At 45.4% G+C, this 25,238-nt stretch overlaps 1 protein-coding gene across 1 annotated transcript in view; it reads right to left on the bottom strand.

The window, feature by feature from the left end:
* LOC144827545 (regulator of G-protein signaling 9-binding protein B-like) overlaps nucleotides 1–25,238 on the bottom strand; it is a 77,308-nt gene that overhangs the window by 34,887 nt on the left and 17,183 nt on the right. Inside the window, exon 2 of the mRNA XM_078685809.1 lies at nucleotides 12,399–12,708. Within this exon, the coding sequence (XP_078541935.1) occupies nucleotides 12,399–12,708 (310 nt within the window). The remainder of the gene's footprint in view (nucleotides 1–12,398; nucleotides 12,709–25,238) is intronic.

Below are 25,238 nucleotides of genomic sequence, written 5' to 3'. Positions count from 1 at the left end.
TTCAATGGGTCTAGAAATAGGTGCTGGAACCAGGATCCGGCGTTATCCCATACTTTCCAGCACTGGGCCTCAGACTGTAGTGTATTCACAGTGCAAGCAAGATTGTTCGACAATACATGACTGGCCACCCATAAGCTCCCATTTAAACATTTGAAATTCATGTATATTTTTAACACAATGTTGTAAAGAGGATAACACCTGCGTAGATGCGTAGTTATGTTTTTTTAAATTATAAAATAAAAGGAGCAGCTATCAACGTAAACGGCCTACGGATAATCCTTGCTCCACCAACTGTCACCCCATCGAATCGCCTTTCCAAGCTCTCGAATTCCACTCTCAACATTTCACCCTCATTCCAGACAACCATGGGCTCAGATTATAGTATAGACTACAACACACCATACGACTTTAAATGACAATAATAGAACCAAAAATATAAACAATAAATATATACAAATAAAAAAAACAGATCTCACAATATAAATCCCTATGGGCATAAATTAATACTCGACATATTCTGCGAAACTTGCAGGAAATCCTCGAAAGATTTACTAAAAAATTGGGGACCACTGTCAGAAGCCAAATCTTCTGGTAACCCCTCTCTACAAAACACATACTCCAAAAAATCAATGAACGCCTCTGAAGTTACTTTCTCTGTCATTTTAACTTCAGGGCATTTTGAAAGATTATCCACAAATACAATGGCATAGCCTTCTCTCTTTGGCATGGGACAAAATGGGCCCAACATGCCTATTCCTAACTTCCTCCAGGGTCCAGTGGCTAACTCAATAGGAGACAATTTTGTGACTTTTCACTATTTGCACACAAACTGCACTCCTTCACTATTCCATCCATGCCGGGCCACCAATAGAACTGTCTAATGCGTCTTTTAGCAGCAGACATACCCACATGTCCTTCATGTCCAATTTGGAAAATATTCTTTCTTAACTCAGCGGGCGGTATCACTTCATCACATCGAAACAAACAGAACCCATCCTACATTATTTCATTCGGTACCTTAAAGAAAACTGCTGCTTCTCCACTCACCTTCCGTTCCTCTGGCCAACCTTTAACCATGTAAGCACATACCAACAATTCCACATCTTTCCTGCATTGACACATCCAGCTTTCCTTAGAAATCATTTCCACATCACCCTTTGAATGATCATATCCATTGATGTCCTCCATGGTATATGCTACCTCACAATCACTTTCCAAATCACTCATTTCCTATTTATTATTTACTGGTAAACGTGATAAAAAATCAGCATGGACATTCAACCTTGCTGGAACATGTTCAGGCCTATACTGATAGGATTGTAATTTTGCTGCTAACCATGCCAGTATAGCAGTCAGATTTCTGCCACCACCAGGCGATAATACATAAACTAAAGGTTTGTAATGTTCTTAACACAAAACTAGATCCCTACAGTATTGCCTGAAATGGTCTGCTGCCCAAGTACAGGCTAAAAGCACTTTTTCAATAACTGAGTAATTTCTCTCAGATTCTCTCAGATCACTGGATGCATACGACACTACATACTCCTCCGACTTTGCCTTTTGCAACAGAGTGGCCCCCAACCCATAATTGCTGGCATCAACAGCAACAAGGCACTCTCTTCCAACATTAAGTGATTTTAGGAAAGGTGCATTGGCCAGTTCTTTCTTTCATCTCCATGAAATCTTGATCTTGAAAGGTTCAAATTTGGCAGCATAGTTATCTATAAATCTACAGTAAAACTCTGTAAGACCCAACAATTGCAACAATTGTTTCTTAGTTTTTGGTACTGGAGCATCCTCTACACCTTTGGCATGATTTTGTTTAGGCTTGATTCCATTCTTAGTGATACTGTGTCCAAAATAGTCCACCTCATCACAATTCAACTTGAACTTAAATTTCTTTAGAGCCAAACCTGTTTGTCGCAACCTTTGAAGTACACCCCTTAAATTAGTACAATGTTCTCAATTTCTTCCATAAACCAAAATGTTGTCTTGAAAAGCAATTGCCCCAGGCTCTGGAAAATGGGCGCAGCACTAGCCAACCCGAACGGCATCCTGCAAAACTGAAACATCCCATCCTTGTTGCCAAAACTGTGTTGTAAAGAAGACAACACCTGTGTAGATGCATAGGTAAGGTTTATTACTTATATAATAAAAAGGAGATGCCATCGGCGTAAACAGTCTCCGGTTAGTCCATCCTCCACCGACTGTCACCAGATTGAATTCACCCCGTACGAGCCCTCAAACTCCACCCTCAACAGTCCACCCTCATGCCAGAGCACCCAGGGCTCAGATCATAGTATGGAATACAATACACAATATTTTATTTCTTGGTGAAAACGATAGACGCGTATCCTCAGTTCAAATATTTTCTTTTTATTATTTTTTATTAAATTTTCCCCTGTTGTTTCCTCGGGTACTGTTGAGTGCTCAATATCTAAAAGGATTCGTCGCAGCTTTCATTTCTGTCTCTTTCTAGAATCCTTAAACTCGCATAATCTCTCTCCAAATGACTCATTACCACCTAGTCCCTCTCGCTTATATCATTACACAATGAGACCCCTGCGCCTCATTGTGTAATGTAGATAAGCAAGAGTAGGACACAGAGTAATGCAATTACCAGTAAGTAATAGAAGCATTTAAGCATGTCCAGTCCTTTACTTCCACCTGCTAAGGAAAACATAGTCAAGAACCATTTACAAACCCTATTGATTCCATCAGAATAGACCCACAATGTGCTTACCTCCATTAACCTTTCCCTTCACAACTTTTCCGTTGGACATATCGTTTGCTTCAAATGGTCTGAACTTTATCATTTGTCCTAATGATCTTAAGGATGTATGTTAGCTGGTTTAAGTTTTGCTTCCATTGTAATTCAACTTTGCTTTGTTCTGTAACACCTGAAACATCTGTTTCGACACAATCGTGTCCACCAATCCTAAATTTGCCAACATCTGCTCTTTAGATTTTCGAGTAGCTGCCTCTCAAAATGATGGACTCTTTGACCAGCTATTTCCATCCCATCCACAGAACATTAAACCTTCTTTTTTTTTATTTTTTATTTTTTTTTATTTTTGAAAAACCTTTATTAGCATCAAAAGGAGAGACAAGTCAAGGCCTACAACCAAGCCGGCCGGCCGCAATGTGCAAAGCAATCAGAGGTCTCAAGGCACATATCACAGAATCAGTCAGCACAAAGCAGAGGCTGTACAATTGTAAAAGGGGAGAAGAGACGTAGGAACCAAAGGGCCAGGACACAGGAGTAAATAGGGTTTAATTTTACAATATGGGGAAAAGGCGTATGACAGGCTAACTTCCAGTATGGAGACATCCGATATCCCGTAACCAACCTCAGCATCAATAAGGGGGCATGGGGCCGCAATACAGGGGGGACAACAAAATGCACTCAAGAAAATCAGGATATGTGAGACAGAATCGGCCCCTGAGCATTATCCTCGTAACATGCCCGCCACCCAAGACACAACTAAGCCAAAACAGAGGGATCGGAAAAACAGTGCATCAAAACCAGCCCGTCATAGTAATCTCTAGGAAACAGGAAGGAAAAGGGGAGGGGACAAAGAAGGGAGGGGGAAGAGGAGGGGAAAGGAAAGGGAAGGGAGGACAAAGTGAAACAATGAAAAAAGGAAAGAAATATAAAAACGAAAGGAAGAAGACACGTCGACACAGGCCCCCCGTGGCGGGAATATAGGAGACAACAGGAGTAGCAGCACAAATGAGGGTATGGCGATCGAGGAGAAAGGCAGCCTAAGCATAGCAGGAGGAGTAACAACGCCACACACCCCACCCGAAACACCCCACAGGAGGTCGGGACAGACGCGGCCTCACGAAAAAGAGATACAAAAGGGCCATAGAACCAGAAGACAAACAACAAGTAGAACCCAACCCACCCGTCCCACCCTGCACCCCTGTAGAAGGCTATGGCCCACCCTTCAAACAGCGTGCCTGTCGCCCTAAACCAGAACCCGAAATATAGCAAGAAGAAAGAAAGAAGAACGAGACAAAAAGGGAACAGAAGCAGAAAGAAGAAGACAGGAGGGAGGAGCGGAATAACAATAATCAGAATGGCCGGCCGCCACCCTCCGCCCAACCAAACAAGCACAGTCAAAAACAGACCAGGACGACACCCCATCACGAGCCACAAAACATACTGAGAAGGGGACCTCCCACCTTTATACGGTTAGAAACAATTGTGCTACTAAATCGTATACCAGGAATCAAACAGGAGTCGTACATATCACCCCCAACCCTTTCGAGCGACAAACCCCACCCACCATATGTCAATGTAAAACCAAATACTAAATACGAAAGCAGCATATAATCGAGTAGAATGGTGACTAGCATAGCTACATGGGGGGCAGATCGAACCGCAAGGGAGCAGAAGTCCAAACAGAAAGTATAGATGCATCAACAATCGCAGTACGAGTAATGAAAAACAGGAGTTCGGTTTCGCCACTGGAGCGGGCGAGGTGGTCTCTATTATAGACACAGGCAAAGTAATCGGAGCAGGTACAGGAGGCAGTCCACCAATAGTTCCAGGCATTAATGTCGAACAGGGCCACGGCACTGTGTCCAAGTCCCCGGGGTCCGAACCCCGAAAAACAGGGCGCCCCAAAGTCACCGGCACACTACACGATCTTCGATCAGTGGTGGAAACACTCAAGGCAATCGAGGGGGGTGAGGCAATGGAGTCCGTGAAACAAGAGGGCGACAAGAAGAAACGGCCGCCCAAAATGGCGGCGGATCGTGGCGGAGCCACCGAGATGCCCGGGGCCAGAGATGCGTGCAGGGATCTCAGAGCTTCCAGGATATCCCTGACCGTAGGCTCACGCTCACCAGATCCGATCCCCGCACAATCAGGCAACACGAGCCCGCTGCCACAGGGTGATTCTTGTCCCAGAGGGTCGGCCGCCATTTCGTGAAATCAGCCCAGTCGCCGCCCACCAAGACCCCCGGAAAGAACAGTTCGAAAATGTAGGACTTTACAAGCTCCGGGGGTCCCAGCAAGGGCGGCCTCGATGCCAAAAGGATGTCTGCCCACGACGGGTCTCCGCCAGCACCAGCACCGGTGCCCCAAACAAGCGTAGTCCGGGCACCGAGGACCAGGGCCGCCGGACAAAGCAGCGGCGGGGGGAGACCCCTTCACAGAATCAGGTCCCGGGGCTTCTCACCCACTTCGGCCGCGCGGCCACCAGGGCAGGCCCGGATCAGGATCGCCGGGATCTTCGCACAACGGCTCCCATCACTGGTTCACCCTCTCGGCCGGGGCCGAGAGCCGACGGATCCCACCGGCTAGGTCCCGGTCTAAGTTTCACGGAGGCCCCGATCTCGCAGAGGACACAACTCCGGAGCCGCTGCACACCGAGACCCCGGGGCCAGATGGTAAGTACAAACAAGTCGTTCTGATTCCAATTCCCCAAAAATGTGTCGTCCCCGGACAGGATAAAAGACAGGATAGGCGATCAGGCCAGAGGGCTGCAGGAGCCGAGCTAAAGGGCGACCATTACGCTCGCGAGCTAGGCTCCTCCCCCAACATTAAACCTTCTTATCCTCCAGTCCATCTTCCACTTCCTCCTAGGCACAACTCACATTCCCATTTTCCTGTTCTGTAAAAAATCCCACAAGATGGCTTTTAGGTTACACATGATGTATGGCTTGCCCTACGCTTGATAACACTTTTAACAACAAATTTGGTATAAAGTCCCAATAACCCACAGCAGCCCCTCTTCTGTGCAAGTGGCAGCCTACTGGTACAGCTCCATACCTGCCAACTCACATGGTCCGACCACGTGACACCCGATATCGGCTCCCACCACATGGTCTCACGGTGAGGAGCTGATATCACCTGGTGGCAAAAACGAGCTGAAAGCCATAGTAAATAGTGGTTTTTCAGCTTGTTTTCCGAGGCTTTGAACTGTTGACATCCATTAAGCGGTGTGAAAACACCCTAAGACATCAGCACCATGCTTATCAACCTTTTTTTGGGGGGGGAGGGGGCTTGGAGCCAAAGGGGCTACAAAAGTGTCTCGTAGGTACTTCTAAGCACGAGGTTCCACCCCCTTCAAGGCCCCTCCTCACATGGTGAGATTGATCTTTAAGTTGGCAGGTTTGCAGCTCCCATACAGTAATGGCTGCCAAATAGTATTACAGTATTAAAGCTCATGTTGCCCCCAGGCAAACAGAGAAGCTGGCACTCCAAGATTTAGGGCTCAATAGTTTATTGACAGATGTGACGTGTTTTGGCATTAGCCTTCAACAGATATGTTTGTGTCCAATTTACCTCACAATACAAATAGGGACAACATGGATTACATAAGGACTACATTCCAATATATGTCAGAGCTCCACAGGCTCCCTTATCTTAGAATAATTCATCATTGCTAATTTTAGTTGCAATCTTACTTTTAAGTAACAAGCAATTTATAAAAAAGATGTATGAACAATAATTTAGGGGAAATCTTCTGGTTGTACAATTTTCTTTTAATTTATTATTTTAATGAATATTATTCAACATGTTATTTGTTATAAATTAAATGTTTCTTAAAAGTAAGGTTGCAACTAAAATTGACAATGATGTATTGTTCTAAGATGGTGGAGCTTTTAAAGCTCTGACATATAGTTGAGTTATAGTCCTTTTTTTTTTATACATTTTTTTTATCGGTCTCAGAGCCCAAGCTTTATCCGCAACCACAAAGGAGAGTGATCGGAAATACCACGGGCCAAATGTTTAACCTCGGTGACGGAGAGGGCCTGCGCCGCCGGTACCAATACATAGTCAACCCTGGAAAGGCTACCGTGTGCACTAGAATGGAAAGTGTACTGCTGCTGTACTGGGTGCAGCATTCTCCAACAATCAACCAAACCCAGGGTATCCAGGAAATCAGATAGCCAGTTTTGTGAACCTCTCAGATCCCTGGGTGGGTGCCGATCTACCATACCAGAAACCACCGCATTAAAATCACCACCTAAGAGCAATGGTCCCTCGGGGAGAGCTAGGATAACCTGACCCAAGTCAGCGAAAGTAGTCGATTGCAGGCCAGGGGGAACATACACAGAAACCGGGGAAATGGTCCGGCCCTCCCACCTACCAGTAAGAGCAACATAGCGCCCTCTATCGTCGAGGACCGTGGAGTCAATTTCAAGTGGGAGCGAAGTCTTGATCAGGATACCCACCCCTCTGGAGCCAGAGGAGAACCCAGCATGTGCAGCCAAACGGTACCCCTTCCTGTTCATAGCACGACAAGTATTGACAATCAAGTGCGTCTCCTGAAAGAGGACCACATCTGGGGAGAGACGCTTCAACAGCTGCAACACTACACTACGTTTTATCCGATCCCCCAGACCATTTACATTCCAACTCATCAATTTCAGCCCTCTACCCCACCCCGAAAAAGAAAGAGGATCCAACCCCGGGTAGAACACAGCACCTCGTTCAAACTAGACATGGATACATTGCCTTGCAAAGAAACACACACAGTCCCCAACAAAACCCCCCAAACCCCCAGCAACATCCCGTTACAACACCCCCCACACTGCACCCCTGCATAATACTAGAAAACCACCCAAACTTGCAGTATGCCTGTCCCCCCCCCCCATCTAACTAAGCTACAAGAAGAAACACAGAGGAGGACGTAGACCCGCTACTGACCCCGCAACCCCCAAAATATATATCAAGTCAATTGTCAGGATTATCAAACCACAGTTCGAGGCCAGCAAGAGACCCCAGGATACCATCTGCCGGCACCTATTCCTGTTCTGTCGGTCCTCCCTCCGCTCTACCAGACTGGTTCTCTGATGGAGGCTGATTCGATAGAGTCTCAAGCCAGTCAGCCACCACCTCCGGACGGTCGAAAAAATAAGTCCACTCGGCATGTGCAATTCTTAACTTGGCCGGAAAAACCATGGCGTATTTGAGGCCCATGTCTCGCAATCTTCTCTTCACACCCATGAAGCCAAGTCTTTGCCTCTGGACCGATTGGGTGAAGTCCGGGTAGAAGTTGACAGTTGTGTTTTCAAACTTTGTAGGGCCACTCATCCGTGAGGCCTGCAGGATAGCGTCCCTGTCTCGAAAATTGAGGATTCTGGATATTATAGGCCGCGGCGGGGCTCCCAGCTTCGGTCGGCCACCCGGAACTCTGTGGGCACGTTCGATCGTAAAGAACTTACTCAGTCCCTTAGGTCCAAGATGGCGAACGATTAAGTCCTCAACAAAGAGGACAGCTGCCGGATCCTCTGCTTTTTCCGGGACCCCTATGATACGGACATTGTTCCGGCGAGCCCTCCCTTCGTAGTCCTCGAGACGACGTATAATGAGATCGCTGTTGGTCTTCAAGCGACGGACATCTGTCTGCAGATCAGTGACATCACCCGCCAGACTGTATGTCTTAATGTCCAAAGATTTAACTTTCTCATTAGTTTTGCCCAGATCTGCACGGATCAGATTGACATCAATCGCCACAGTGTCAAGTTTATGTGCGAGACCCTCAATTTGGTGTCCTAGTGAGGACTTGATGCCATCAATCGCGGCCATGACATCTTGCAAAGTCGGTTCGGTCGCCGAAGCGGCGGTTCCCTCGTGCCAGCTCCACCGGGAGAACCCTTAACCTGGGTATAGCGATCCATACTGTTAGAATGAGTAGAGCCACCCCGCCGAGTGTTCTTAGGTTTCAGCCTGTCACCCTCCGGTTTCCCCGCCATTAGGGGAGATGGGCCAGAGTGATTTCGATGAAATAAGGCAGGAAAAAGGCGACCCCGGCCTCCCGGGCGAAGACACCTCCAGTCAGAGGGCCCAAGTCGAAATTTCTCCAAATCCGGCCAAAACAGTCCGAAACACAGTCGTGGGTGACCAGGCAGCTGTCTGCAGGCACAGGGGTAGGCTCGTTCCCAATCACAGGTCACTTTGAAGTCAAAACCGAAAATGAAACCAATGGGACCGGTCGTACCAGTCCCCTTAGCCGATGTTGTTAAATTACAGATCGGGTAGCATGGCCACTCCACAGCCAGGCATCACGGAGGCATAGGCCGCAATCTTCAAGGCACCATAACTCCGGCTCCTGGGGTCCGATTAAAAATCAGAATGCAGATTTCGCCTCACGCATGGTTCGTCTTCACGAGAACATCAATGAAGAACAGGATATAAGACAGGATAGATGCGGGAGGTTGCGAGGGTCTCGGGAGCCCTACGCTCACGCGGCCATCTTAGTTGCGCGCGAAGCTCCTCCCCCCGATAGTCCTTTTTTTTAATGTTCACTATTTGTATTGAGAGGTAATTGGGCACATACATGTCTGTTGAAGGCTAAGGCTGAAACCCGTCACATCTATCAGTAAACTATTGAAATTTACAAAAAAGAAATTCATCGACCTTGGTTTCCTCATGGAAAATTTTGCACCGATCCATTGAGCATCAAACAGGGGCTAAATGTGCAATTTCCCACTTTACTTACTGATATAGAAAAATCAGCAGATAGTAGCTTGGACTGAGCGGTGAACTCTCCCTTTGAGAGGAGTGCAAGAGGGCGGGGCTTGGCGATGATGGTTTACAGCACGAGGACGGGAAGAAGAACCTGTCTGCAGAAGGGGTCGAACTAGGCTACGTAATTGCCGGATCTGGGCCTAGTCGTGCAATAGTCAAGAACATTCAGGCCTAATCAGCCTTAGAAATTACTCTGCATGGTACTAGTCACCAGGAGAAGAAAGTGAAAAGGAACAATATTACACAAAAAATATATCACAAGTGCTATTGGTAACCTTGGATCAAGTATTTTTGGAAAATATGGCCGATAAGAGATATGCTCATAATAAGATGGAATGATATACAGGCCCCAAAAACTCAACATAGAGAGAATGACGGTCAGTTTTTAGGTGTATACTGGCCCTCATGTTAAAAGGAGGTTTCTTTAAGAAAAGGACATTGTTTGTTGCAGACAACCTTTAGGAGTGTGAGATTCCCTTTTTTCAATCTTTGGTACTGAAGAAGGTGGCGTGGCCACTGAAACGCACGTTGACCAAGTTTGCTCCAGGGAAGTGGTCCATGTGAGACATTTCCATCATAAATCAGTGTCTGTAGGCAACTACAAATACAGATCTCTCCAATACAACGTGATACTTCCCAGAGGGCTGAATCTCTAGTGATGTGTATTTATAGTATGATTGTAGCTAGAATGAGTGTGGTTGTGAGATACGAATGAACGAATAACAGGTTGCTGCTGGTCTATATATTTTGGTACTTTTAGTAAATTCAGTTGTAATAAGAAATGAACTCTGATTTTACTGTTTGTAGCGATGAGTATCGTTTTGTATTTATGTATGTATTTGTGATTTTTTTTCTATTCAATATGTATACTAAAAGATAAAATAATGCAATGAAAATTGATAATATGAATTCATTTGCATAAAGGAAACATGTTATAAATATAATACAATACAGTAAGGAAAATATTGTTTGTCTTAAAGTTTGAGACATTGTTCCACATTGGTGGGTTACTGTCATTTTGAACCTGTTTAGGTCACAAAAAAGCAATATAGGTCAGGTAAGAGGTCTTTAGTGTTACTACATTCCACTATATGTCGGAGCTTCAAAGGCTCCCTTATATTAGAACAATTCATCATTGCCGACTTTAGTTGCAATCTTACTTTTAAGTAACAAGCAATTTATAAAAAATGTATGAACAATAATTTTGGGGCAATCTTCTGGTTGTACAATTTGCTTTCATTTATTATTTTAATGAATATTATTGAACCTGTTATTTGTTTTAAAATGCTTGTTTCTTAAAAGTAAGGTTGCAACTAAAATCAACAGTGATGTATGGTTCTAAGATGGTGGAACTTTTAAAGCTCTGACATATAGTTGAGTTATAGTCCTTTTTTTAATGTTCACAGTTTTTTCACTATTTGGATTGTGAGGTAATTGGGCACAAACATGTCTGTTGAAGGCTAAGGCCGAAACCCGTCACATCTATCAGTAAACTATTGAGCCACGAATCCTGGATTGCCTGCTTAAATATATGTGTCTTTTGGTAACTGTGTAGCTGTAGTTAGGTCAGAATTTTCACACAGGGAGCATCTTTTGTTTCTTAACTTTGGTGCCATTTGACAAATCATTTTAAACTTTACAAAAAAATAAGTTCATCAACCATGGCATCCTCATGGAAAATTTTGCCCCGATCCATCGAGCATCAAACAGGGGCTAAATGTGCAATTTCCCACTTTACTCAATGATACAGAAAAATAAGCAGAACAGAATTGCACCAAATATTGCAAAAAGTTAGAACTTAACTCAGAAAGCGTGCTTTTTGTGTTAGTGTAAATTCTTTCAGCCGTTTTCCAGGAATTAGCATTTAAAGAGGGGCTAGGATTCAGCATAAGGAAGTTAACCCTGATAGAATAAGCTATGTATATCTAAATGGCTGGTACTACAGGAGTCCGTCGGGACTCCCAATGTACCAAAAAATAAAAAAATAGGGCAGTTTGACTGAGGGAGATTTTGTACCTGTTATTCATTTCTGTACTGCAGTACTGGTGCTGGTACCACAGTACCGAATGATCTGATTGCCCGCCTCAACACTGAAGAAAAAGTTGCAGCCAACATTGCAGGACTCATTCTCTGAGTCCTAAAATAAACAAATCAAGGCCACATAAAGGAGCAGGATGGGCACACTGACCATGCTCGGAAGGGCGGGGGGGGGGCTTCCCAAAGGGACCCTCTCTTCAGTGAGATATAAAATATTAAAATTGGCTTTCCAGTACTGCAATACTGGTACCCAGTACCGTGGTATCCAGAGCAGCTCACCCTTCGATACAGGAGCACCAGTACCGTGGTACCAAAAAAAAAAAGCTAATACAAGGGTCTGGTCAAAGCCCAGGCCCTGAGTCCAACTCCCATTGGGAAGGTTTGAGTCCATGCTCTGTGGAGTTTGGACATATTTGATGAGTTGGGCTCGGGGCCAACCCACCGCTGCACATTGCTGAAGTCTTTGCGCAGAGAGAGTTCGGCACCCACCGTGGCTAGATCCTGCAGCCAACCCCCTGCTGCGCATGGCCTTTCGCAGTGGGGGTTGACTGATCCACAGCAGGTTGGGCACAGGGCTTTTTAAAAAAGAAAATGTATTTTGACTTTAGGAGAATTTGACAGGAGTGGGTTGGGGGTTTTCAGACCTTGTAGAGTCCCTCTATAGTGGAGCTAGGATCTACGCTCACCTTTATACACTATTAAATGTACAACTATCATCATGTTAGCGCTTATGGAGAGTAAGATCTTCAACAATGCATCATTGGATTACCTTGGAAAGTCTTGTAAGAGAAAGATTTAAAAGCGTAAACTTAGCACACACAATAAATAAGTCAAGAGAAGTAAATGGGCATATGAGGAACACTCAACTCACCAGTCATCCCAGTTTGAATAAGCGGATTTCTAGCTGTGGAGAGAGGGGCCACTTGTCCGACCTCAAATATTTTACACATATCATTGTGGAGGAGTTCCACGCATGAAGAGAACTCAACCCATAGCCTTTCCAGCTCTATGCGATCCTCCTTGGCTAGTTGTTTGTTCTTGAGAGCTGCTGTCAGTTTGTTTCTGTTGCTGATAGCTACCTCTTGGGCCTTCTCCCGAGTTCGCCGTAGTTCATCTCGTAGTTTGAAGCTGTCGGAAGATCCTCCCACAGATGTCGCAAGGTGTCGGTAGCAAGCAACCACCTTCCCATATTGCACAGAGAGCACCATAGAAACCAAAGACAAACACAAAAAACACACTCTTAGACACAGTACATTTCAGTAAGATTACCATGACATTATTAGGTTTTGCCTGCCCAGCGCTTGCGCTATGCTGGTGAAATCATTTGTATTTAATAGATCTTAAGAGGGGGCTCTTATCAGTTCCCACACACTAAATTACTGTGTCCATTCATATTTGTGTGGAACTTTTTTTGTTAACTTCGCCTGGCTGCATGCATTTACGATACTTCTACTATAGCTGTTCACACTGTTTCAGTGCCATTCATTTTCAAGATAAGATCTCTTCCCACGGAAAAGGCGGACATCTGCTGGAATGCTTTCTTATTAAGTAGTTGTGTAAAGCAGATGCTTTAGCCTTAGAATGTTTGTGGCATTTCCTATTCATGCTCAAGTACCTTTCTTTGTACTTTGTAGGTATTATCGGATTGATTTTTTCAATGTAATCTATTTGGTCATTGTGATCAAATTATAAATGTTGTAATTAACATTGCACATAAAAAAAGTAAGTTAATGTACTAGAGCTATGCTATATTTTAATGCGAAATAGGCATCCACAAGTGCAGTTACCTTGCAGACAACAGGGCCACGATTTGAATGTTGCGGCAGGTGCAGTAACAACGGCGCCGAAAGTTAATATTGCTATATTGAGAACGGTGTGTGAAGCGAGCAACATTGAACCACATCGACCATGATGCATGAGGTAATTCAGCTGTGACATGTCAGCAGGGTGCTCCAAACCCCTTTGACTGTTTAATATTGCCATATTTGACTACTAAAAAGGTTGTCACAATTGCGATGACCTTGCAGTTGAAGGGGAATTGATTTGAATGGTGCAGCAAGTGCAGTGGCACTGGGGCCAAAAGCTCTAGAGACCCCCAGAGTATTGCTAAATTTCACTTCTAAACTAGATAGTTACAAATGCATTTATCTAGCAGGCAATAGGGTCATAATTTGAATGGTGCAGCAGGTGCAGTAGCACCAGGACCAAAAACTATAGGAACGACACTAAACACCTAATATTGCTACATTTTACTACTAAACAGGAAGTCACAAGTGCAGTTACCTTGCAGACAAAAGGGTCATAATTTAAATGGTACAGCAGGTACAGTGGCACCAGGCCCACAATTTATCATGACCTCCTCCAAACACCTAGTACTGCTATATTTTACTACTATACAGGCAGACAAAATTGCAGTTGTCTTAAAGTTAAACAGGCTTGATTTTAATGGTGCAACAAGTGCAATGGCACTGGGGGGGGAGCTCTAGGGACCCCACTAAACGCAGAATATGGCTAAACTTTACTACTAAACATGCAGTCACAAGTGCAGTTATCAGGCAAGCACTAAGGCCATTATTTCAATGGTGCTGCAGGTGCAGTGGCACAGGGCCTAATATTGTCAGAATTCCTCTAAACACCAAATATTGCTATATTTAACCAATAAATAAGCAGCCACCAGTGTAGTTACCCTGAAGGCACTAGGGTCGTGATTTCAATGGTGCAGCAGATGCAGTGCCACTAGGGCCCAAAGCTCTAGGAACCCCTCTAAACACCAACAATTGCAATATTTTACTACTAAATAGACAGTCACAAGTGCAGTTATGTTACAGGCAAGAGGGACATCGTTTGAATGGTGCAACAGGGGCAGAGGCACCGGGCCCAAAAGTTGTTAGAACTTCTCTAAACACATAATATTGCTATTACATCAATTGAGTATATTATTTTCCTCTTTCATTTTTCAAAACTTTTGCCATTACTTACCTGCACCTAGTGGTATACTAGTTACAGCACAATATATTGCCTTTTTGTACATAAACAAGTCATAACACTTTGACAGACTTTATGTGACTTATATTGTACAACTACTCAGCAAGCAACAACTGACAATAAAAACAGCGTATTATTGATCACATAGGTGAAACCTAATGCGTTTACCAATACTTGTTTTTCTTTGAAGTTTTTAACTCTTGGAGAAAACCTCTAGCACTTTGTTACCGCTTCCTAGTTGAGATTGGTGCAGCTAAAGAAAAAAAATGCATGTTGAAAGTTAAAAACTGGTAACTGGATAAATACTTTAGGTACTATTCGGCAAAAGGTAGTGCTTTCATAGAACTACTCATACGAATGAATGCAAAATGTACTGCTTTTTGCAAATTTCAAACATTGCCAGTAGCTTGTAGGGCATCTGGGAGGGTTAGCCAGTTTCAGTGATTCAGGCATGTTACTATCAATTTTATGTGTAATTTTTCCAATTGCAAAATTGTATGCAGAGTACAATTGCATTAGGGAAAGGCACCCCGTGGATTATGGGGCTGTTACGATTCTCCTCGCATTTTGAAAGGGGATTTACTCGCTGAACCAACAAGCTTGAACACATCAAAAAACTGCCAAACAACTCTTTGTTCAACCAACTCACCACCGCTTCTCGAGGTTTAACTAATGCGTAACCGCATGAAGTCGACATTCAACGACACAGTAGTAAATGAATTTTGGTTTACTAGGTACCCATTTGTGGAACCCTGGCAGCTGGAAATCCAGCTTTTTCCATCCGTAAAAATGTTTATGGCCGAACAAAGATTTCTGAATTTTACCCAGCAAACATTACTTATATGTCCCAAAAATTATGTTTCGATAAATCTTGAAGATGCTGCAGATACAATGCCACATTTTACTGGATTTCAGTTTTTCGCAATAACTTTCAAAACAAATTCTTCAATTGAAATCGCTTAGGTACCAAAGGAAACACGTTGCTGTACTCCATTTCTGAAAGCACATACACAGGACTGTACTTTGAGCTGAAGCCACAAAAGTGATCAGTGAAGATCTCTCCTCCAGCATTAAGGGGCCAATTATGATGGCGTACGGACCTGAGTCCGTCCTCCACCATAGAGTAGGAGGGACCGTCCGCAGGGGCTGCGGCGGTCCCTCCGTGCAGATTAGGATGTGACCGCCAGGGTGGCGGTCACATCCTCAATCTTTAACATTGCGGCGGGTGCAGCTTCAAGCTGCACCCGCCGCAATGTTAAAAATGCATGCACGGCATTTGCCTGCCGCTTTGTGCACGCAAATGCAGGGGGGTACCATAGGTACCCCCCATGTGCACCCCCCACCCCCCGCAACGGGCCCCCGAAGTGAAGCTCTGTATGCTTTTCCACGGCGGAAAAGCCGCCGTGGAAAGGCATACTTTGTACTCCATCCTAATATGGATGGCGGTGCCTGATAGACACCGCCAGCCATGTTAATGCTTTTGCACCGCGGTTGGAAGGTGACCGCAGCAGAAAAGCGGAGGACAGATTGTAAGACCCACCAGCCATCCTAATTTGGCGGTGGGTCTTTCAAGCCTCCGCGGCGGATATCTCACATCCTCCGGGCCGGCGGTGGCTTCCGCCGCCCCGGTGGATGCGGGAAATCCGCCATCGTAATAGGCCCCTAAGTGTTAATAAGCATTGGCAAAGCCCGATTACATTTTGAGTCCTGATTAAAACATAAAAACACCTGCTGCGCTGAACAAAAAATGTAAGAAATGGCTGCTTACTCTACAGTATGCATCTATGTTATAAATAATTTAATGTGCAGTGACTTTTGCAATATAAAATTGTCTTTCATGAATTGCAAAGTAAGCACTTCTTAGGAGGTAGAATGATACACCAAACAGCCAACAGTATGAGGCGAGCGAGGAATACTTTTCTGAACTGACCCGAAATCGACTCTATCTATAGTTTCATGAAATGGCAACAATAGGTCACTGTTCAGATGAGCTGTCAAGCCAGACCTAAATACTGACATTAACCTTTAAATGGGCAGTCTGGAGTACTGATCTACCTTCTGTGGATAAAACGGTTGTAAATTACTCAGCAGCATTGCCATTCCACAGCAAGACGATTGATCAAATAAGGATTAAGAGTCACTTAAGCAACAAAAGGGTGTTCCCCAACACAGTAACAAATATAGGGGCAGATTTACGTTTCCTGGCGCATCCCTGCAAATCAGCAGGGATGCCTCAGGAAAGATGCGTGATGTAAGTTTACCCTTGCGCCACCACAGATGCGCTGCATTTATAATGCTGCGCATTATGGCGCAAGGATAAACAGATGCATGTCGCATCTGCTGGTGTAAGGTTGGCGCAGTGCTGGAGTTGTGTCGCGGGTGCGACACAACTCCAGCACTGTTCCAACCTGGCCTATCCTCAACATGGTGCGTCACGCCTTACGCCTGCTTCAAGCAGGCGCAAGGTTTTAACGCAGCGGCGTAGGAAATGTGACTAAGTGAAATCTTTAGATTTCACTCAGGCACTTTTCCAAGACGTTCCTGCGACGGAACGCCCCCCTGCGCCGGAACGCCCACATGAAACCTGACGCAGGTTTCATGTGCCGCAGGGCTTTACAATGTGACTCATCTCCCTAGATGCCTCACGTTGTAAATAGGGCACAATGTGGCGCATGGTTTACGCCGCCGCTGCGTCACAGAAGTGACGCAACGGCAGCGCAAATGTAGCACGCGGGGCTCATAAATCTGCCCCTAAATTTCTTTCCCACATAGCTTTTCGTAAGTTTGTGCAACTATCTTAATGCCGGAGTTTAGCAGCAAAATAATTAGCAGAGTTAAAGTTTCAGGGAAGAGAAGAAGGACTTGACGATTTTTATTATCCATCAATGTATCATTTTAAAACTTTTAGAGCTGCATTGTATCATCCAATAAATCAATCATTCGGATCCGGAAAAGTAGAATTCAATTTATTGGAAAGAAATATGGAGTTCTTGCAGACCCACATTTTTCCCTACGCGAAGACGCAAGGACAAGCACCCTCTCGTGACCTGCTGTTTGATACATTCTCTTTGCACACCACTTGATATTCAGGCTAGAGAAAAGACACATGGGTTGACAAAGGTGTAGTGAAGATATCAACTCACAAGTCAACTGTTCGCGCAACAGAAAGCCCCATACACTCCTTAAGGATAATTATTTTGGAGATCGCCTGGATTTTCCTGCTTTCACAGTGATATCTTCAGAGCTCTGACGGAACTATTATTTCAAATGCAAAACAATTCTCACAGTAATGAATACAAGGAGCAGATGTTAATTAGGTTCTATGTACTTGATATGGATGCCAAGGAACAGCCAAAATGTGGCTACTTTCTGTTTCAGCCCACCCCTTGCTGGCATCAATTCTTCTGAATTCTGCAGATCCTACTGAATAATTTCTATTAAACTAAGCTATTCTGGAGTTGGGTCTTCTGGCATTGTCCTCTTCTGTCTGAGGTGACACTTCCTTGTCCAAGGGGCCCCAAGTCTTCCTTTGTTGATATTCATGGTGTTAACAGAGTCAGTGCTATGACCAGGACTTTTGTGTGGGATGCACAGTGCCGGGTAGGTGCTCCTCATCTGTGGTGATCCACTGTAAGGAGGCACATAACAGAGAGGCCTCAGAGATGTCAGCAGGAATAATTTTCTTATTCCTGTGAGAGATCACCTTTCTGATGTTCCCGCGGACAGAGGAACTCGGTCTCAATGGTCTGTAAAGGTGTGTGTGTGAGTGAGCCTCAAATAAGAGTGAGGTAGGCAGGCGTGGCGCTGTGGTTTATGGGTACAATGACTTTCCTGGGTCTCTTGTGGACAAAGATGTCTTAACTCGGGAGTCTGATGGGATTGAGTATGGAGGACTCTTTTCGAGGTGCAACTGACAAAGATTTGCTGCTGCGGTCTGTCAGCAGTCGCTGGCATGGGTTTTGTTGTCCCCACTGAGAAAAACAATACATGAGTGGTGTTAGACTATACCACTGATTGCAGGGTGAGGTAGAGATAGCTGCACATTAGGCGTATGCTGCTTGTCAACAGAATATAAAATAACAGACTGTTAGGGATCGTTTACAATGGCGGGCGGATCACCACCGCCCGCATGGCAGTGGCGATCCGCCCGCCATAATCCACCGTCCGCCACCCAATCCCCCTGCCATATTACTATGGCAGGGGGGACCACGGCGGACGGAAATACCGTCCGCGGGTTTTCTGCCCTATCGATGAGTCGACCGGGCGGAAAAGGTTTTAATATGTTGCCGGTGTCTGGTAGACACCGCCATCCATATTAGGATACATGCAGGGATTGGCCTTTCCGTGGCAGAGGCATGCAGTCCTTGACATTGGGGGCCCGTAGCGGGCCCACAGGTATTTTGGGGTGCACATGGGGGGGTACCTATGGTCCCCCCCTGCATTTGCATGTACAACGTGGCAGGCACCGCACGGTACCTGTCACATTGTGCATTCAATGCGCAACCTGCATTTTTAATCTTGCGGTGGGTGCTGCTGGCAGCACCGCCCACTGCAATGTTAAAAATACGTGATGCGCCCGCCAGTGTGGCCGGTGCATCCAAATTGCAAATGAGGGACCGCCGCATGCATTGCGGGCGGTCCCATTTCTTGGGGCTATGGCGGGCAGGCAAAGTCCACCCGCCATGCTAATCAGCCCCTAGGTGTAGAGAGCAGAGGCCAGGAAATAAGATCTGCGCTGCTCCGTCTTCCTTTTACACACTCCCAGGCATGGAACTAATCACACAAAGGACAGACCACTGAGATTCTAGTTAATCTAATACATACAGAGCTTTGTAATCTGGCTCTGTATGGTAACTTGAAAGAAACACTCCTAACCGGATGGGACACCCATTCAGATTCTTAGGCATCCTAGCTCCTTGACAAGTCCATAGCACATTCAAGGCACTGCAACAGGAGCAGCATCTTACACAGCTCCTGATATGGCTCATAAGTTCAAGAACTCATGAAAGGGATTCACGGAACTTGGCGGACAAAGAAGTTATTGACGTATACGGTGCAGGTGTCTGGCAGCAAACTGACGTTGGCCAGAGGTTTTTAAAAAAAAATACTTTATTTAAATATTTTCCAGCACGGTAAATGTAATAAGTTGGTAGTGTGTTAAAACATCTCTTTTAGCTGTTGCTAACCACCACTTCATGACTTAATATTTTCAACATATTTGAGTAAGAATCAGAGTTGCTGATTGTTATTTATCGTATATTAATCAACTCGTCGCATATAAATCGCATTTATAACCCCCTTATTTATGACCCTGAACTATGTGGTGTCTTTACGTTGTACGTGCTGCAATGTGCATCATTTGCAGGAATTTCCATGTTCCGGAACTTCCCTCTGGCTTCCTGAAGTTTTGACAAATGTATGAAAAGGGGTAAAGTTTTCTCAGATTTGTGCATAGTGTCTTAATCAGTTGCCTGAAGATATTGTATAGGTGGGCTGTGGACCCACTCGCTTCTTATCTCATAGCTTACGACTGGAAAGAATTTGGCCCAGTGGTCTATATTGCAGGTTTTCAGCTATCGATCCCAGCTACACAGTTCTAGCCCTTTTGGGCGGTGAAAGCCAGTGACTGCCCTGATCATGAGAATATTTATCTCTATGGCATGAATAATTCACATCCACCATAGACCTCGCCCCTCATCTCACCTCAAACAGACATGGCCTGTTGTTCCTGGCAGTAGAGGCTGGTGTCCACATTGAATGGCGGGCTGGGGCATGGGGAGGGAGGTATGGAGGGAGGAAAGGGTGTCTAACAACAACAAAATACAAATACAAAAAATACAAAATAACCTGCAGCACCACCACTCTTCTCCTTCTCCTCCTCACCAGCACAGACTCCCAGAATCCCCTGCAGCCAATCCTGACCCTGCTCTCATTCATGAGATCTGCCTCAGGATGGGCCTGAGCGCCGTGGATTTGAGCTACCAAGGAGACTGGGAGCCTGTGAATGCTGTCTCCAAACCAGCAATGGAGAGAGATTCAGTGCGCATGGTGGTTTGGCCGGCCAGACCGTCATGCGCACTGAATCACAGTGCTCACCACTCTCCCTCCGAGATTGCCCCCTACCCCGATGGCCCCACCTTCAAGATTTGCCTGGAGAGAAAAATAAAATGATACTAAACCTGGTTTATTTTTGCAGGTGCTGGGGGGCGACACTCCTCCGCCATAGCGGTTGCTGGTGTCTGCTTGGACCCTTGCTTCTTGTTGGCCAGAGTTAAGGAAACAAGGGGGATATTATGGTCTCACTTAAGAAAATCAAGGAAGGCATAAAAACAACTTGATAAGAATGTAGGTTCTAAGGTGCAGTCAGGCGTAACAATATAAGAATTTGAACAACTTATAAAATATTTAGACCAGCAAAATGAAAGTGTTTGTATAAGTACCGAGTCTGATTTGTATATGTTTGGGCAAAAAAACAAAACGACTGGTATGCAGCCTGAAGTAATTACCATCAACTGCAAATAATTCAAGCCTTCCACCTATTATTTTTTTTGTTTTTCTAAGTGAGACGTCTTGACAGTGATGGGGATGGCCAGTCCTGAAACCCATGCTCACTGTGCCACAGGACTCATGCTGTGCCTCACTGTGATTGCTCAGCTCGTCCGAAACTGTCTTGGGGTCTTTATACTCACTTTCTAGTCTTGCAGTTCGAGAAGGTCTATTCCTATTTTGAATGTTTTCCTGTAGGAGTGTGCTGTGACCTGTTATTGTCCAAGTGTGGTGTTTGACTTACTCTAAGGCTTGATGGGAGTAGATTTGGTCTGTTTTTCACCAGTGGTATTGTAGTTCTTTTAGTTGTAACTTTTGTGAATAACATTAGAGTTACTATTTTGGGGGGTAAGTTTTAGTATTTGCACGTGCCTCCTTAAGCCCCCCCTTAGTTTTCCCTTACTGTCATTCATTTATTTAATTTATTTAGGGCTTTTATAAAGTGATGTAAGCTATCATAGGCTCAGAGCGCTATTGGTTTAGGTACATGTTAAGATATTTCTAAATTGTGATCTTAGAACAGCGGTAAGGGGATGGCAAGGGGATTGGTAAAGCATTAGGAGAGAAAATTCACTAGTTGACCCAGTAAGGTTAGTGAGGTTGTTTTAGGCATCCAACCAGTCTGGACTACGTACAGGTGGCTGCAGGAGAGGGAATAAACTATATAATGTATTGAATAGGTGGGTTTTTAGCAGTTTTCTCATTCTTCTGAAATTCGATTCAAATCTTTGATGCTCTGGGAGGGAGTTCCATAAGGATGATCAGTGTATGTGAAGCCACCTTCACCCCCTCCACTTGCAGCCCCATGCTGTGGGGATAAAATGAATTTATTCATCGAGTAAATAATGGCTTTTTCCTCATAAGACTTCCGGTTGGTGGACCAGGGATGGGGACCAAGGTCTGCCAGCCTCCCTGTTGGATGAGGGGCTATCAACCACAAAGTCAAAACTACTTGCCTGGAGCATCAGCCTTCTGCCTGCCTGCCAAGAATAGGGTACTCTGTAAGTAAGAGAACACCTGGGGTATGTTTGCCTGCCAAGCCCAGAAAGACCTGTGAGGATGAGGAGAGTGCTTGGAGGGAGCAAGGCTCAGCAGGTATCCTGCCAAGCGGATCCTGGTGAGCGAAGAGTTAGATGCTTGGTCCAGCAGGGGACCGTTACAGTGGAATGGAACACCCGCCCGATCTTGCAGAATTGTGGGCTGTATCTGCAGAAGCTCTGAGGTCTGCAACCTCTGTGTGCCAAGATGGCGCCATCATGAAGTGTGGGCCATTGTCCATGAAAGCACTGCAGTCAGTGGCCCCGGTGTGCCAGGAGGAGGCCACTGCGAAGTGTGGGCCATTGTCCATGTAAGCACTGCAGTCAGTGGCCCCGATGTGCCAGGTGGAGGCCACTGTGAAGTGAGGGCAATTGCCTGTGGAAGCCGTGCATTTGGTGATCTCTGTGTGCCAGGAGGGGGCCATCGTGAAGAGCTGGTCTTTACCCATTAAAGCGTTTCTGACGGTGATGACTGTGTTCCAATTGGTGGCCACCGTGAACTGCGTCTATTGCCTGTGGCAACGATGTGGTCAGTAACCCCTGTCTGCCAGGAGACGAGGGCCACTGTGGAGACAGGGCAGGTTCCCTGGTTTGTCCTGCCAAAGATGCTGCAAAGAACACTTACATATTGCTGCTGGTGCCACAAGAAGACATCTGACACTGACGATGGCCATTCCAGGAAAAAGGAGGTCCGATGTGTGATTGAAAAAAGACTGTGAGAGGTCGCAGTCTCTCAGAGAAAGGAGACTAGAGCTTGCAAAGGAACGCCTTGGTCCCACTGGGACCGCTGGCTGCCATTGGATCAGGTAAGAATTTTCTGGCCCGCAGGGGCTCTGAGAAATTGCACGAACCTAGCCCCGAGGTGCTGGTGAACGTTTAAGGCAAAGCATTGATTTTGGTGTGCATTTTGGTGTGCATGGTGCTAAGGCGGGCTGCTTCTGGGCATTGCTTCCATTATTGGAATGGGAAATAACAACCCATACTAGAACAGGCAGAGGCACAATCATCTATTCTCGTCTTGCTAGACCTATCTGCCGCCTTTGACACCACCTCACACAGCATTTTAGATCTAAGACTCTGGGAGATTGGTGTCCAAGGGAAAACCCTTAAATGGCTGAGGAGCTACCTATCTGATTGAGTCTCAGCTGTCCAGATAGATGACATCGTTTCCAGCAATAGGCCAGTAAGCATGGGAGTGCCACAAGGCTCTATTTTGAGCCCGACGCTTTTTAATCTTTACGTAACTCCGCTGGCCAAGGTGATCAGATCCTGCGGCTTTGATGCAGTGCCATATGCCGATGATACTCAGGTTCTGATCACCCTAGGCCCAGACCCAACTGACAAAAAATCACATTTTAAAAACGGCATGACCCATATCGACAGGTGGAGGAATCTAAATCATCTACAATTAAATGGAGGAAAACCTGAAATAGCCCTCTTTGGCAAAGCTCATGAACACTGGTCAAATGACTGGTGACCTCAAACACTTGGACCTTGCCCAGTGCCAAAACAACCAGTTTGGACCTTAGGCATCCAAATAGACAATGAACTGTCTATGAAAGATCAGGTCAACCACCTAATTGGTTCCTGTTTTAGCATTATGCGAAACATACGCAAAGTTTTTAAATGGCTCCCGATGGAAGCCAGGAAGCCACTAGTCTAAGGCTTGATTATCAACCGTATGGATTACAGAAATGCTTTGCTGTCTTCAAAAAATGAAGATCTTCTCACCAGGCTCCAAGTCCTGCAGAATACTGCTGCCAGATTGGTGCTGAATCTCTCTTCCGGATCCCCTTCGTCCCCCAATTTGAGACTTCTTCACTGGCTTCCTGTCAGGAAACGGACCCGTTTCAAGATTCTCTGCCAAACCCATAAGAACGTACATGGCAATGTTCCTGGTTACTGGAAAAAGAAACTCATTTGGTACCACCCATGCAGGACTTTAAGATCCAGCAACAAATTCCTTCTAACATTCATCAAAATTCGTGCCACTAGAACGGGGGAGATCTTTTTCCTTGCCCGCACCCGCTCTCTGGAATAAATTGCCTTTACACTTACGCATTATCTCAGATCATAACTGTTTTCGCAGGGAACTAAAAACCTAACTGGCTCCTGTCTAAACCAAACTCCTGAGCCTCCGCAAAGTACCATGAGACTTTCGGGTGACATGTGCGCTAAATAAATACCCCTGATTTTATTTGAGAGGCACTTGGGGATCCAGCCCTGGATAGAGCTAGCATGCTGACCTTAAAAGGGCTGCGTGGATTATTTAGTGTATCATACAGGCTTTGTATTTTATCATTAAATACTCCTTTTTCCATAAAAGCTAGTTGTTAACTGGACAATCCTCTCATTGCTGATACTATTTGTGTTTTGAGGTATAAGCCTGTGTATGCCTAGCACCTACCTCGACCTGAAGAACTTTGGACTGCTCGATTCGGGGAAAGGAAGAGAGAGAGACACACACACACTGGAAGCAGGAAGGTCAGTGCTCCAGATGCTGCACCTAGGGCAGGAAGTGCCCGCAGGAATAATGGTAAAAAGGGGGGACCCAGGAGAGGGGACAGGAAGGGGTGGAACACGGCAGAGGAGCTAGGCCAGAAAGGAGATGCACACATATATTGTTGCCCCGCAAACTATGAAAAGAACAAAGAAGTTTACACTGGCAGCTGTGCATCCTTTCATTCCACCTGGACACCTCAGCTGGTGATGAATGGTGGGATCAAGCAAACCCCCTCAGTTATTCAGGACTGTAGTAGCTCGGCTCTTGGATATCATTGGTAAAAAGCAACAAGCCCCACAGTTGGGCCCATTAACTCCTGCTCGCCTCGTTGCCCTCTGAAAGGGGTTCTGATAGGGAGAGTGGCAAGCTTTGTGGAATCCCACGCTCTACTTTGAAGTTACTGACTCAAATTAACATCACATTACTTTGGTAAAACGGCTGTCTGTATACACATAGGAGCATATTCTCCAGGACTTATCGCTGAGGTAGCGGCACTTTATCACAGCCAAAGTCACGATAAATGGATTGCCCCATTCACAGGCTGGTGCTAACATCCGATATCACCAGTTTCCCTGCGATAGCAGGCGCAAAAAACATCACCACAGATGACACCGGCAATTATCCCTAATGATATGCAGAG

The sequence above is a fragment of the Lissotriton helveticus genome, chromosome 4_1 (assembly GCF_964261635.1).
Source record: "Lissotriton helveticus chromosome 4_1, aLisHel1.1, whole genome shotgun sequence".
Classification (NCBI taxonomy): Eukaryota; Metazoa; Chordata; class Amphibia; order Caudata; family Salamandridae; genus Lissotriton; species Lissotriton helveticus.
The sequence above is the reverse complement of the archived record's forward strand: the minus strand, read 5'-3'. Positions and strand labels throughout refer to the sequence as shown.